Below are 14797 nucleotides of genomic sequence, written 5' to 3'. Positions count from 1 at the left end.
TTGGATTTTTTTATTAATTTTTTGTTTGGATGACCTATCTATTGTTGATAGTGGGATGTTAAAGTCTCCCACAACCACTGTGTTGAAGTTAATATATGCTTTTAGGTCATCAGCATATGTTTGATGAAATTGGGTGCAGTGTCATTGGGTGTATATAGGTTGATAATTGTTATTTCCTTTGGTCTATTTCTCTTTTTATTAGTATGGACTGTCATTCTTTATCTCATTTGATCAATGTAGGTTTGCAGTCTACTTTGTCAGAGATATGTTGCCACTCCTGCCTTTTTTTGATGGCTACTGGCTTGGTAAATCTTCTTCCAGATCTTCATCCTAAACCTATGCTTATTTCTATTGATGACATGGGTCTCTTGTAAGCAAGAAATTGTTGTTTCTCACTATCACTTTTATTTGAGAGTGGCTTGGTGCTAATTGGCATCTAGAGTTAGCTTGCAAAGGTGTCTACACTTACTTGTCATGATGTTTTTATGTTCATTCCCATGTGAAAATAGGCATGGGATTATAGGATATGTGTGTGTGTGTTCACCTTAAGTAATATATCAAAAGAGGACTCACAGTGTCACTGTTTAGGATTATGCATGGGTGTAGTTTGTGCTCCCTCAGCCTTGAACAAAGTTTGAGAGACTAATGTTGACATCAATGTTATAATTTATAGTCATTGAAATTCAGGCTTATGTATGGTAAAAAGATTTTGTTTGACTAATTGAAACAAACTAATTACACACAGACTAGATAAGCTATTTAAATATACTTTGCCTGATAAAAATAGAAATTAAAAGCATTCCAAATGTATTATGGTTCTTTTGATACAATGATCCTAGAGTTCAATATAATTGATATTAAACACAAAGGCTAACAAATGATATCTGTTGATTTGGACCCATTTGCAATCTTTCCAAGAGGAGTTTTCCTTTTTCATTGATGCCAGGAAGATTTACTGCTCCTATTTGAAAATTTATCTGTACTTTAGTGAACAAGCCAGTTTCCTCTTTAAGGAGAAATTCATATTTTGATTGATTTCATATATTCAGAATTATATTTTCTTATTTAATACTAATGAACAATTCCCTTGACCCCTACCTCAGGCTGCCTTCTATCCTGTTGGTATTTAAGCACAAAGCAATCTACTTTTTGATTTTCACAATGGATTTTACACTTGTCACCATTCATTTATGGAACAACTGATAGTAAAGATGCCTTATTCACATTGTTGGACTGTCATAAATCTAATGCAGTGACACATTTTCATATTGTCATTCAGAAATAAGACATATGTTGAATTCAGTGAAGCATAAAATTAATCTACAGTACTTGTCCTGCAAAATCTCAAACATAGGCAACACAAAAGAATTCAAATTATAAAATATATATACTCAAATGTAACTACCCCTCTTCCCATCAATGTCAGAAAATTATGTATTAATAAACTGCTGATTGTTCTCTGTCCTATGACTTGACATGAGATTTGAAATTGTTAGCATCATTTTGTTGTTGTTGTTGTTTGAAGTTTCCACTGTTACTAAGATTTGATGGCTGAATAAATACTTCTCTGCATTGATAACAATTTTATGTTACTAATTTTCCTATATTGTCTGGTGATTTGAAAGGATAAAACTCATGTCAACTTCATTTCATGAATAGGGATTATTTCTTATTGTTTCTCTGATGTTGGGTATGGAGTGAAAGCCCTTATCATATTCTTTACATTTCTTAGGTTACTCTGCAGTATGAATCCTGATGTCAAATATGGTGTGTCCTGACTAAAGAGCTTTGAACTTTGTTTCATTGGTAGGTTCTTCTTCAGTATGAATTCTGTGATATTTTCTCTATACCTGGTCAGTGAATTGTCAAATTAATTCTTGTCACTGGTGTGTTTTCTTGATAGCTTGAATTTTGTGATGGTTGCAAGTATACATTTGGAGTTCAGTGATTTGTTAAATTCTTCTCAATTATACTGCTTTTTTGCAGTATGGATTCTCAGATGGTTTCTAACTCTTGAATATTGATTGAAAGGTTTGTCACAGTCCTTACATTTGTATATCGTCTCCTCAGTATGAACTTTCTCATGTTTTTTAAAGGTTTGAGTTAGATTAGAAGGCTTCATTGCATTGTTTACATTTGTAAGGTTTCTTTCCTTGGGTGGATTCTCTGATGCACACAAAGTTGTGAGGAAGAAGCAAAAGATGAAGTAGTTTTACATGTGTATGGTTTTTCACCAGTGTGGATTCTTTGATGCACAAAAAGGTAAAAGTCTGAAGCAAATGATTTAGTACAGTGTCTACATTTGTAAGGCTTCTCTCCACTGAGGAGTCTGTGATGGAAAACAAGTCCTGAGGAATGAGCCAAAGATTTACCACACTATACATTTATGTGGTTTTTCTCCAGTATGAATTTTCTGATGTTTAATAAGGTTTGACTGACAATCAAAGGCTTTGTCACAATCTTCATGTATGTAGGTTTTCTCTCCTAAGCCTATTCTCTGATTCATAGAAAGTTGTGAAGAAGTAGCAAAAGATTTCCCACACTTTTGACATTTCCATTGTTTTTCTACAGTGTGAATTCTGTGATGTTGAACAAGTTTTGATACATAAGCAAAAGGTTTGCTACACTCTTCCCATTCTTATGGTTTCTCTCTAGCGTGGATTCTCTGATGCAAAACAAGTTGTGAGATATCAACAAATGATTTACTATAATCTTTCCATTTATAGGGTTTTTCTCCAGAATTAATTTTCTTAGTGAGACCTGAGTAACCCTTGATAGCTTTGTCAAATTCTTTGCATTGGTTTGACAAAGATGTTGCAACCATGATATGTCTAGTTTCACATCTTTTCAGATCTTCAGAGTAATGACTGCTTTCCAGACTTTCCCTTGGAGAATAGTCTCAGAATGTACAATTTCATATTCTTCCAACATCAATTTTTGGAATGAATCTTGCATCCTGTCTTCTGTAAAATCTGCTTGAATGTCATGAGAAGACATATCTGAAAGAAATATAAATAAGAGTTCATCATGTTTATTGACCTCTGGGTAACATAATTTGGCAAGCTTATTTATATAATTATTCCCATTTGAGGACATTAAAAAATGTTGTAAAAGAAAATTTCAGCAGCTCATTCCTTCACAAGCACATTATGTTTAATGGCATGCAGTGACCAGGTTGCCTTTATGAAAATTCCAAAAGGGGAATGATTATTCAGCTTTGGAGTTGAGTTCAAACATCAAGGTAGCCACATAGAGGAGGGAAGGGCAGTTTTTCTGTTTTCACAGCACTTCCCTTCCCTCTCTGAATACAGTATGTGTCATATAGGAGAAACTCCCCACGCTTGATTTTCCTCAGAAGAGACTGAGAATAGTGGAGCAACTGGCACATGAAGTTATAATGAAAAGAACATGTGTTCATGCTCTTGGCTTAGGGGAGGATGCCCTGAAGTTCATTTCCTTACATGGCGTGTTGAGGGGAAAACTGGTGTATTATGGTTGACAGGTTGATTCCTCTCAGACCTGGTACTAAAAATTCATATGGCACCAGAAATTATAAGAATAATTGAAACCAATGTTCTTCCAGCAGAATGATATAGACACAATTTCAGAGAAAAAACACACAGACATATGTTTTGAGAGGGAATCTCTACCATGTCTGATAGGTGTCACAATTTTTCTGAATGAAAAAAAGCATATATTATGATATATTGCTTTTTGATTATTCATTTGTTTTTAAATATGCAGATGGAAAAGTGTGTGGCCACCATTTGAAACAAGCTGTATTCTAAAGTATGCATTATGCAATGTACATAATACATCAGAAAGTATTTTGACAATTAAATCATTTCACATTCATTCTGTTAGAATTTGTAAGAACATATATATCGATAATTCTTATCTCTCACGCATTGAATCTATGAAACTAAAATTCTGTCCCTTCATTTATATGCACACATCACATTTTTCTATTCATTCACCCTCCACGGACTCTCATGCTGCTCTTATATTGGCTATAGTGAGTTATGCTTTAGTAAATGTGGGTGAACAGAAAGCTTTCCAAAGTTTTCTTTTTTTTTTTCCCCTGTTAATGAGCCTTTTTATTGTCTTTTTTTTTTTTTAAACTGAAGGTCCCTTACTGGTCCTGCTTCCATGAAAGGCCAAAGACCAGGGAAAAAAGGAAAGGGAACCAGGCGCGGGGAGGGGTCATCTCCACAACATTCCATTTGTACACAGAACTAAACAGACAAGCACAGAGTCACTATTGCGGTTAGAAGTTGGCAGCATGGGATGGGGAAGGAATAGGTGGGGGAGTAGGGGTGTCGTTAAAAAAAATACAGCCCCCCCGCCAAAACTGGGTGTCTGGGGAGGACTTGGTCTGCTTCAACCCAAGAGGAATCAGAAGATGAAAAGCAGTTTGGGAAGGCCAGAACCGTCAGGGATGGAGGGAGGAGGAAGGTCCAGGGGGTGGGGAGGCTGTTTGGCAACTGGGATGAAGGAATTGCCCTCCCCCTGCTGGGATACCCCCCAGCCCCTCTGGTCTGGCAGGAAGGGGGCAGCCTGCAATCCCCAAGGGCAGGTCTGGGGCTGCCAGATGCTCCAGGCAGGGGGCTGGAGGGGGCTCACAAAGGCTTGCCCTCCAGGGAGATGACAGCACTGCCCCCCAGCTTCTCTGCCAAGGTGCAGCGGTCCTTAACCTCCTCATAGCAGTTTGCTTGTAATTCATGCTTGATCCCTGTCAGCTTCTTCTTGATGGCGTCCTTGGAGCTGGCATAGATCATTTTGCTCTTAAGGGGTGCACACTCAGGGGCCCAGAAGATGAACACCAGGTCTTCCTTCTTGCTCTCCTTGGTGTCGTAGGTTGCATCATAGAGAGCATATCGACCGTCCTTGTCTGGCAGCATCTTGACAAAGGTGGCGTAGGGGTCATCCACAGTCTGGCCCACATCGCCTACCAGGATCTCCTTGCCCTCCTCCAGAATGATGTTTTTCTTGTCTTCACTCAGGCAAAACAGCACTGCCTTCTTGCGTTTCTTCACTTCTTGTGGCGTGGAGGACTTGCGCACCTTCATGTCATTGAACACCTTGACAACGCCATCAGAGACAGCCACACCAGAGGCCATGTTTCCGGAAACGAAAAGGAGATGGCAAAGAGAGCCAGAGAAGACCAGAGCCGCCGCAGCTGCTGCCGGGATCTGACTGAACGCGGCCTCTCCCGGCCCCTTCCGTTTAGTAGGAGCCGCCCAAAGTTTTCAATTCCTCTGGATACACACCAAGAGCAATTGGACTTACACCAGCTATGGTAGATCAATTGTTAACTTTTGTTGAATTGCCCTACTATTTCACATAATTGATGAAATGTTCCACAAATAATAATTTTCTAAATGACATAATCCCAAAAACATTTACCAAAGCATACAACGATTTTGAAATATGCCCAATCAAAGTAAGCAAATAACTCAGAAATCAGCTCTAAAAATGCTAATTCAACAATTACCTGTAAAATACAAAATAACCATCTTAAACTTTGTCATTGGGTAAGTAAGAGCAATACAAACTAAATAAATCAGGAAGCTGAAAATACCAGCAACAGGATAAAAACAGAAGTCACAGGAATTAGGGAAACAAGGAATACAACAAGACATATTGGAGGAAAATTTCTCAGAATTGACGAAGGTAATAAACATAATAATTTAACAATACAATAACCCATTAGGATAAACATCAAGAGCCATAAAATAAATGACATTTAGTTGTGCTGAAAGTCTCATGGAAGGAAAAAAATTTAAGAAAATTTTGATGATTCTTCATCTGGACAGGATTCCACATTGACCAAGAAAAGAACCATCCATTGTGACTAAAATAGCTGTAACAATCATATGAATAAGAAGCATAATCTTATTGGCTCTAGAAATATGACCAATTCATATTTTCATTTCTACTCATTTTATAAAGTTATAAAATTATAAAAATATTTACTAAATCATCATAAATGTAAAATGTATTTTAGTAATGCAAAGGTACAAACACTGAGAAAAGTAACGCAGAAAGCAGAATTCCAAAACAAGAGTAAGAGAAAATTTGACCTCTAAAATCCCTAATATTAACACTTACTGTATTAAAATAAGGATCCTAGAAAACAATTTTAAACATTGGCTCTCCTGACATGGAAATTTAGAGGCAATGGAATGTGGCAAAAAAAGTGTACAGAATAACTTCATCATTTGATGAGGAAAATACTAATAAACATGAATATAAAAGCTAATAAAGCAACTTTTTAAAAAAATAATGTGACTCAGGTTTTATTGTTAAATTCAAATAGGGCCAATGCTAGCCAATACACAAAGTAATAGATGGAGGTGATAAAAAAAAATTATGAGGGCATGTCTAATGCCAGCAGGTGAAAAATAGAATACAAGAGAGAAACTGTAAGAGATACCTTTTATTACAGGTGAAATTTCAGCCTTAAAATTAATAATACTTTAGAATTTTAACCCCAAAGTAAGTATCTATGAATCCATAATGATGTAATTGACTGAGTACATAAATAGGGAACAAGAGACAAATATTCTTACACAAGAATTGCTGTTCACAAATGTAGAAAGCATAAAGGAAATAGAAACTTCACACTTTGCTAACAGAGTGGATCAATGGAAAAGCACCTGCCTTGCAATCACAGGGCCCGAGGTCAACCCCTGTACCACCAAAAAAGATGGCTAGAAACATCATACAGAGAACACTCAGTAAAAATTGCTTCAGGTAAGACCCACTAATGTGCTCCCTTATTTTGAAACTCATCAAATTATTTACTTTCATATGTGCAGTTTATTTTATATCAATATACCACAATGTAGTTGAAAATGTATAAATATTGTTGCATTTCATAATACAGTGAAAAGTTAAATCAAATAGATAATGACAACTACTATATGCACTGCTGTTCTTTTTTTAAAAAAGAAAAAATTTCACAGTGACATTAGCAAACATTGTATAATGTGCTTTGGTCAAATTCAGCTGATCTTTAAACCACCCTTACTCCTCCACCTCCATTTTAAACCTTCTGTTAGGTAGAATAAATTCTTTATTATGAGGTTCATTTATTAAAAGTTTTTATCTTATATGTCTTTGGAAATGTGTGCCAAAGTTCTAGGCCTGCAAATGTTTTTGGACAAGGATATCAGCAGGCCCTTCCATATGAAAGGAAGGATGTTAGCTCTTTCTGTGAGTGTGCTAGAAGAACACTTTAAGATAGGAGGAGCCTTAGAAATTTTAGGAACACAATAAGCATAGAGAAAGGGAAGACCCTCTGTGATAGCAAGTGAAATGACCCATGCTTCTCAAAATTGATTTCTAAGGAAGAAGCAGTATATTACCCACATTTTCAGGACCCTACATGTCTGACCTGGGTCCCCTGCTTCATTCATTCCAGTGTACATGGATGTTTTTCTGCTGTTCTCAATCTTTTCACTTTCCAGGGCTCCCTGCTTTTCTCCAGACAGGTTTCTAGGTCTGGTTTAGAGACAGTGAGACCTGCATATTGGAAAAAATAACATGAGTCTTGGGGTTGATTCTATAGGAAGTACTCAGATTGTTAACTTGGTGTTTTGCCTTGTAGAAAAAACACAAACATAAAAGGAGACTATAGAAATGTATTTTCCCACAGGTATTATTTCCTGACAGATTCTTCAGAACAATTAGGAAGCATTTTCAGTTTTCACATTCACTCCACAGAAAGTACTACTGCATTAAAGCCAAAGGTTGGGAATGGGGCTTTAGGATGTAGACCCTGATACTATATTCTGCTGAATTTCTGAAAATGCCACTGATATAGATGAAGCACACACATCAAATCCAAAAATAGGAAGGTTAAATTCAACATAAAATGGCATGATTATGCGCTTTTCAATACTAATGAACTCAAAGAATTTTTGAGGTCTAGTGTTTGAGGTTCATCCACACAAAACAGACACTCTTGCAAAATAGACAGGAAAGAAACAGTGCTGATAACCTTTGAGTTCTGAAACAAACATATTTTTACCCACAGAGACCAGGTTGCTGTAGTTCTCCAACATCACAAACCTGTACAGAGCCCTCTGAGAAGGGTTCAGGCATTCCCATTTCTTTTGCGAGAACTTGATAGCCACATCCTTGAATGTCAATACACCCTGAAATACAAATATAACTTTGACATAGTAGTCATCTCACTAAAATAAATGTGTAAAACTCAAAAGAAACTACGAGATTACTTATTTTAATTGAGTATTCTGCCACACATGCAGTGTATACAAGACATGGGCTGGTGCCATTTTATCTGAACCACAATTTGTATCACAATTATACACAGGCCAACATAAACAGACAAAACATGCCCAATTTTCAGAGGTAGTTTCCTTACTGAGGAGCGTAGCAAAAATGAGAAGCCAAAACAATTGATCCAGTAATGTATATATTTTATACACACATATGTATATAAAGCAGACAACCATATGTAACTCAAAAGTTATACATTGTTACATGCCAGTTGGTGATACCTGTAATACAATTTGGGAGTCTGAGATTGGGAGGCATGAGGTTTGAGGCTACCCCTTGCAAATAATTCACAGGCCCCATCTCCAACATAAACTGAACAAAGTGAACTGGAGATGTGGCTCAAACAGTAGAGCAATTGAGTTGCATGGGCAAAGCCTTGAGTTCAAACCCCAGTCCCTAAAAAAGTGATGTAATAGAAAGGTTTTCTGAAGAAAATTGACTATGTTGAGTCTTAAGATTCATTTCTGAATTATGAGTGGTTTTTATATATGTATGAAGACAAACACAACGAATGATTAAAGGAAAATATTAGCTTTTTCTAAGTTTATTGCTTTTCAATTTTTGTAGCATTAATTGAAAGTACAGTATTATCTATGGGTTATAGAAGATATGTAGGCAATATTCATAATATGATGATTGTTCTTGTGAAGATACAAAACAAGTAATAACTTATAGTATATCTGTATCCTCTTTGTGTAATAAAATTGAAATACCCCGAGCAAACATATGCATCAGATACTCCATCTGGAAAAGCCAGTTTCTCCAGCAAATGAAGGGGAGAACCTTCCTCCTGCTATGGATGTTATCATTTTAACGAAATTAAGAGGAAAATTGACTTTTTTCATTGAATGTGATTTATGTACATCATGCATAAACCCCCTCATGATACTTATTAATGGTAAAGAGAGAAAAGATCATTTCTGGATCCCCACCCCTAAATGCTACAAATGACTCCAATCCTCTAAACCTCATGGTGTTAGGAGGCATGCCTCCCAAGATGCACAAAGCCTGAGTGTGCCCCACTGTGTGCAACCACAGGCGAGCACCTGCCCTCCCATTAAAGAGTCAGAACACCAGAATCCTTACTGAGGGGAGGTAAGTAGTAACCTGCTACTCTGCCCGTGGTACCAAGAGGCCTGCTTCCCCAGAGTCCACAGAGGCCAAGTACTTCTCACCAAGACTGCCTGCAGGAGAGTCCTCTCTCCCCTTCTAAGAGCTGGAATCCCCACTCTTCCAGAAATTAAAACCTTCCACAAAAAGGTAAAACTAAAGGAGTTCACAACTACAAAGCCAGCACTACAGAGGACTTTTACATACAGAAGAAAAACTAGAGTGAAAGAGGAACATTCAAGAAAGAATAAGCCCTTTTAATCAAGCAGAACAGTAAACAAGGAATAGGTAAAACTAAACAGGAGAATAAAAATTACTTGACCCAACAAGCACTTCTCAATATTAATACTGAATGCAAATGGCCTCAAAGACCCTCTCAAAAGACATAGAATAGCAAACTTGGTTTAAAAACAAGACCCAACTGTAAGTTGCTACTACAAAAAGTAAACACTGGCTTAGAGTCAAAGGATGTATAAAGGTTTTCCAAACAAATGAACCCAGTAAACAGGGAGCAATGGCTCTACTCATATCCAGAAAATACACTAATTAAAATTATTTCAAAGAAACATGATGGTCACTTCATATTAATTAAAGGATCAATTCATCAAGAGGAAATATCAATTCTTTATATATATATATATATATATATATATATATATACCAAACACAGGGGCAAACATCTATACTGAAAAAATCTATTGGACCCAAGAGCACAGATAGTCCCTAACACTGGGATAGTGGGAGACCTGAATACTGTGACCAGTAGATAGATCATCCAGACAAAAGTTCAACAAAGAAACTTGAGAACACCTACACACATTAGACCAAATGGACATATTAGATATCTACAGAGTATTTCACCCAACAACTAGGCAATACACATTCTTTTCTGCAGCTCATGGGAGTTTTTTGAAAAACAGATCATATTTTAGGACACAAAGCAAGTCTCAACAAACTCAAGAAATTGAAATAACCCCCTGTATCACATTAGATCACAATGGAATAAAACTAGACCTCATCCACAAAAGAAACCTCAAAAATATTCAAACACATGGATACTAAACAACACACTGCTGTAAGATCAGTGGGTGACCAAAGAAAGGGAAGAAATTAAAACTACCTAGAATCCTATGAAAATGAAAAAAAACCTCCCAGAATCTGTGGAACACAGCAAAGGCCATGCTACAGGGAAAGGATATAGCTAAAAGTGCTACATTAAAAAAACAAAGGCCTCTGAAATAAACAACCAAATGATGCACATTTAGCTCCTCAAAAACAAGAACAAACCAAACCCTGAAACAGCAAACAGAAAGGAATATTAAGATCAGGGTCAAGATCGAAAACATAGAGACAAAAAAATTTATGCAAAGAATCAATGAAACAAAAAGTTGATTCTTTGAGAAGATTAGCAAGATTGACAAAGACTTAGACAACATGACAAAATAGAGGAGGGAAAAGACTCAAATTAATAAACTCAGAGATAAAAAAGGGGACAAAACCACAAGTCCTAACGAAATTCAAAGGATCATTACAGAGTACTTTTAAAGTTTATGTTCAAGTAAACTAGAAAGTCTAGAGGAAATGGTTAAATTCTTAGATGCATATAACCAACAAAATTAAACCAAGAAGATATTAAACTCCTAAATAGTCCTATTACAAGCAATGAAATTAAAGCCCAGTTCCTGGGCTCTCCCTACAAAGTGGAGCCCAGGAACTGATGGCTTCAGTGCCAAATTTTACCAAGCCTTTAAAGAAGAATTCACACCAATACTCCTCAAACTTTTCCAGAAAAAAGACAGGGAAGGAACACTACCAAACTCATTCTATGAAGCCAGCATTACACTCATGCCAATTCCTAATAAAGATGCAACCAAAAAAGAAAATTAGAGACCAAAATCTTTAATGAACATAGACACAAAGATTCTCCACAAAATACTAGGAAACATAATTCAACAACACATGCAATACACCATGACCAAGTCTGTTTCATTCCAGGGATACAAAGATGGTTCAACATATATAAATCCATAAATGTAATACAGCAGATAAACAGAAGCAAGGCCAAACCACATGATCCTCTCAATAGATGCAGAAAAAGCCTTTGACAAAATTCAATACCCTTTCATGATAAAAACTCTGAAGAAACTAGGAATAGAAGGAATGATCCTCAACATAAGACAGGCAATATATGACAAACCTAGAGCTGACATTTGAAATGGAGAACAAATGCAACTGTTCCCATTAAAGTCAGGAACAAGACAGGGATGCATACTTTCTCTATTCCTGTTCAATATAGTTTTGGAATTCCTACCCAGACCAATAAGACAAGAGCAAGAAATAAAAGGGATTCAAATAGGAAAGGAAGAATTCAAATTACCCCTTTCTGTAGATGACATAACCTATACCTAAAAGACCTTAAAAACTCTACCAAAAACTATTAAAAATCACAAACACTTCAAGCAAACTATCAGTATACAAAATTAACGTACAGAAATCGGTAGCCTTCCTGTATACCAACAATGAACAGATTGAGAAAGAAATCAGGAAAACATTCCCATTTACAATGGCCTCAAAAACAAAGTAACTTGTAATAAATTTAATGAAACACCAAAGACTATTTTAATGAAAACTATAACCACTGTAGAGAGAACTCGAAGAACACATCAGAAAATGGAAAGAACTTCCATGCTCATGGATTGGTAGAATCAACACTGTGAAAATGACCATACTACCAAAAACAATCTACATGTTCAATGCAATCCCTAACAAAATACCAAGGACATTCTGCACAGAAATTGAAAAATCAATCTTGAAATACATATGAAAGCACAGGAAAATGGCCACTCCCGCTCATGCTCCGGAGTCGCCGCCGGCCGCGGATCTGGCGCCAGCGGTGGGGTCTGCGGAGGACGCCGACTGCCCGCTGCCTCGTGAGCCTCAGCCCCGCAGAATGTCCTCGCTGCCCCGCGGCTTCGAGCCCCAAGCTCCCGAGGACTTGGGGCAGCGGAGTTTGGCGGAGCTGCGGGAGATGTTGAAGCGCCAGGAGAGACTTTTGCGCAACGAAAAATTCATCTGCAATTGCCCGACAAAGGTAAAAAGATCTCGGGCACTGTTGCCACACTGAAAGCTACCATTGCAGAACGTGAAGAGGTCAGAGGAAAAAGTGAACTGTTGCGTCCTGTTAGTTTAGACTGTAAGCTAAGGCAAAAAGCAATTGCAGGACTTGATGTGGACATAAAGAAGGCGCAGAATTCTGACCAGATACTTGATACTTCATCCCCAGTTCCTGGCCGTTCCTCTATAGATAACATCAACTCATCTAAAACAACCTCAGAAAAACAGGGACTTGTGCATCAGCTCATAAAAGCAATGAAGAGACTCCAGAGGCTGAGTACACAGTGAATAAGTGTCCAGCTTCCAGCAGCAGAGCCAGGGCACCTGGAGCTAGAGGCCATCTCCCCCAGCATTTTATTTCAAGTCAAGCAGAAGATATTCCCAGCACCTTCGACAACCCGTTTGTTGACAAGTTACAAAGGATCACAATTGCAGACCCAGGTGAACACTTAGAAGAAAACACAAGTGCTGAGAACTTGATAGGCCTTTGTAGTGGGACTCCTAAGAAACCTCATTACATAGAAGTGCAAGAAATGCGGGCCAAAACCCCAGTGCCCCCACCACACAAATTTAAAACCAATGTGTTGCTATCACAACAGGATGACTTGCCTAGTCATTGTCCACGGGCAGAGTCCCCTGTTTCCTCAGGTGAGCGACGGCGCAGGGATAAGCAGCATCTTGATGACATCACAGCAGCGCGACTCCTGCCGCTTCACCATCTGCCTACGCCCTGCTCTCCATAGAGGAGTCTTGGGCACTTCAGATACAGCAGAAACAGAATTATGAGGAGCTGCAAGCGAAGCTCGCAGCACAAAAGTTATCTGAAAGACTTAATATTAAAATACAGAGTTATAATCCAGAAGGGGATTCTTCAGGGAAGTACCGGGAAGCAAGGGATGAAGATGATTCCCAGTCCTCTGACGAGGAGTTCCGAAGAGGTCATTGGGAGCCTCCCGTCTAAGTCTCCCACTGCTGAGATGTCATTAGCTCACATCAGACTTCCTACCAAGTATCAAGATCAGTGTCAGACACTGTTGGGGGAAAAATTGTAAAGTCACACAAAGGTAGCTACAGCAAAAGCTGAGCTGGTTTTTCAGAAGATGATCTTTATGTGCTTGAAAAGTTTAATACTGAATACTAACCACATCATATTAAGGTTTTGCAGTGTGTTGTTCATTGGTCTGAAATTTTAGTATGTAGTAGAGTACATTTTTTTCTTTTAAGTCAAATGAAAGCAGATCACTATGCTTTTTCCTTATTCTTACCTCTGTCAGGTAGCATTTATCACCTGCCTTTCAGTGAAATACTTAGCTGTCCCAGGTCCCGAAAATGAATTAGGAAGTCATAGTTTGCTCGTTTTTTGAGTAGTGAAGGGAGAAGTTGAGTATGCATGCTTGTATGGAGTTACTAAGATGTTGGATGTGAATACCTCAGAAGATGTTGAGAAAACACTCAACAAATGAGTATTTCCTTCTCCTACCTTCCCTTAGGAAGACTGTTACCTTTCTTCTGATTAGGAATAAGGAGAACTTTGAGAAGGTGCTGGAGAGTGGAGGTTTTTCTAGATGACCAGATTTGGCTGGAGTAACTCAAAGTATGAGATATGTCCAAGTAGACTGAGCTGGGTAAAAGGAGGAGCTGTTCTGTGTCACCTGACTTGAGTTCATTGCCCTGACAGACCACAGGTGCTTGCACAGGACACTCACATGTGGTAAGAAGAGCAATTTTCTCTTTAAAGTTAAAATTGAGTTGTCAGTATATGGTTTTTATTCCCCCAAAGAGGCATTTACAGGCTGCCGAAATTTCATTCTCACATGTGTACACGTCATGTCATTGTAAATTACATTGTCTTCAGATAAATTAACACTTCTGTTATCAAAAAATTCTTTGTCTAATATGTGGAACCTTTAAAAGTATTGAAAGAAAAAATGAAATATTAATTAGAGCAACCTCAAAAAAAAAAACATATGAAAACACAAAAGATCTTGAATAGCTAAAGCAATTGTAGGCAAAAAGTCCAGTGCTGGAGGCATCACAATACCCAATTTACTGTACTACAGAGCCATAACAATAAAAACAGCATGATATTGATATAAAAATAGACAGAAAGACCAATGCATCAGAATAGAAGAACAAGACATACACCCACATATCTATAGATAACTTATCTACAACAAAGGTGCCCAAAACACACGATGGAGAAAACACAACCTTTTCAACAAATGCTTCTTGGAAAACTGTACACCCACACATAGAAGACTGAAAC

The 14797-nt window shown here is 37.6% G+C and overlaps 1 protein-coding gene and 1 pseudogene across 1 annotated transcript; one reads left to right on the top strand and one right to left on the bottom strand.

Moving 5' to 3' along the window:
* Positions 1–4094: 4094 nt before the first annotated feature.
* LOC109680135 (cofilin-1) lies at positions 4095–5224 on the bottom strand. Its single transcript, XM_074058138.1, has one exon. The coding sequence runs from the start codon at positions 5118–5120 to the stop codon at positions 4620–4622; it is 501 nt and encodes a 166-aa protein (XP_073914239.1). The 5' UTR covers positions 5121–5224; the 3' UTR covers positions 4095–4619.
* Positions 5225–12290: 7066 nt separating this feature from the next.
* LOC109680136 (DNA-directed RNA polymerase II subunit GRINL1A pseudogene) lies at positions 12291–14428 on the top strand (annotated as a pseudogene).
* The last annotated feature ends 369 nt before the right edge of the window (positions 14429–14797 follow it).

Source organism: Castor canadensis, chromosome 16 (assembly GCF_047511655.1).
Source record: "Castor canadensis chromosome 16, mCasCan1.hap1v2, whole genome shotgun sequence".
In the NCBI taxonomy this organism is placed as follows: Eukaryota; Metazoa; Chordata; class Mammalia; order Rodentia; family Castoridae; genus Castor; species Castor canadensis.
Note: the sequence above shows the minus strand (reverse complement) of the source record. Positions and strands in the feature narration are given on the sequence as shown.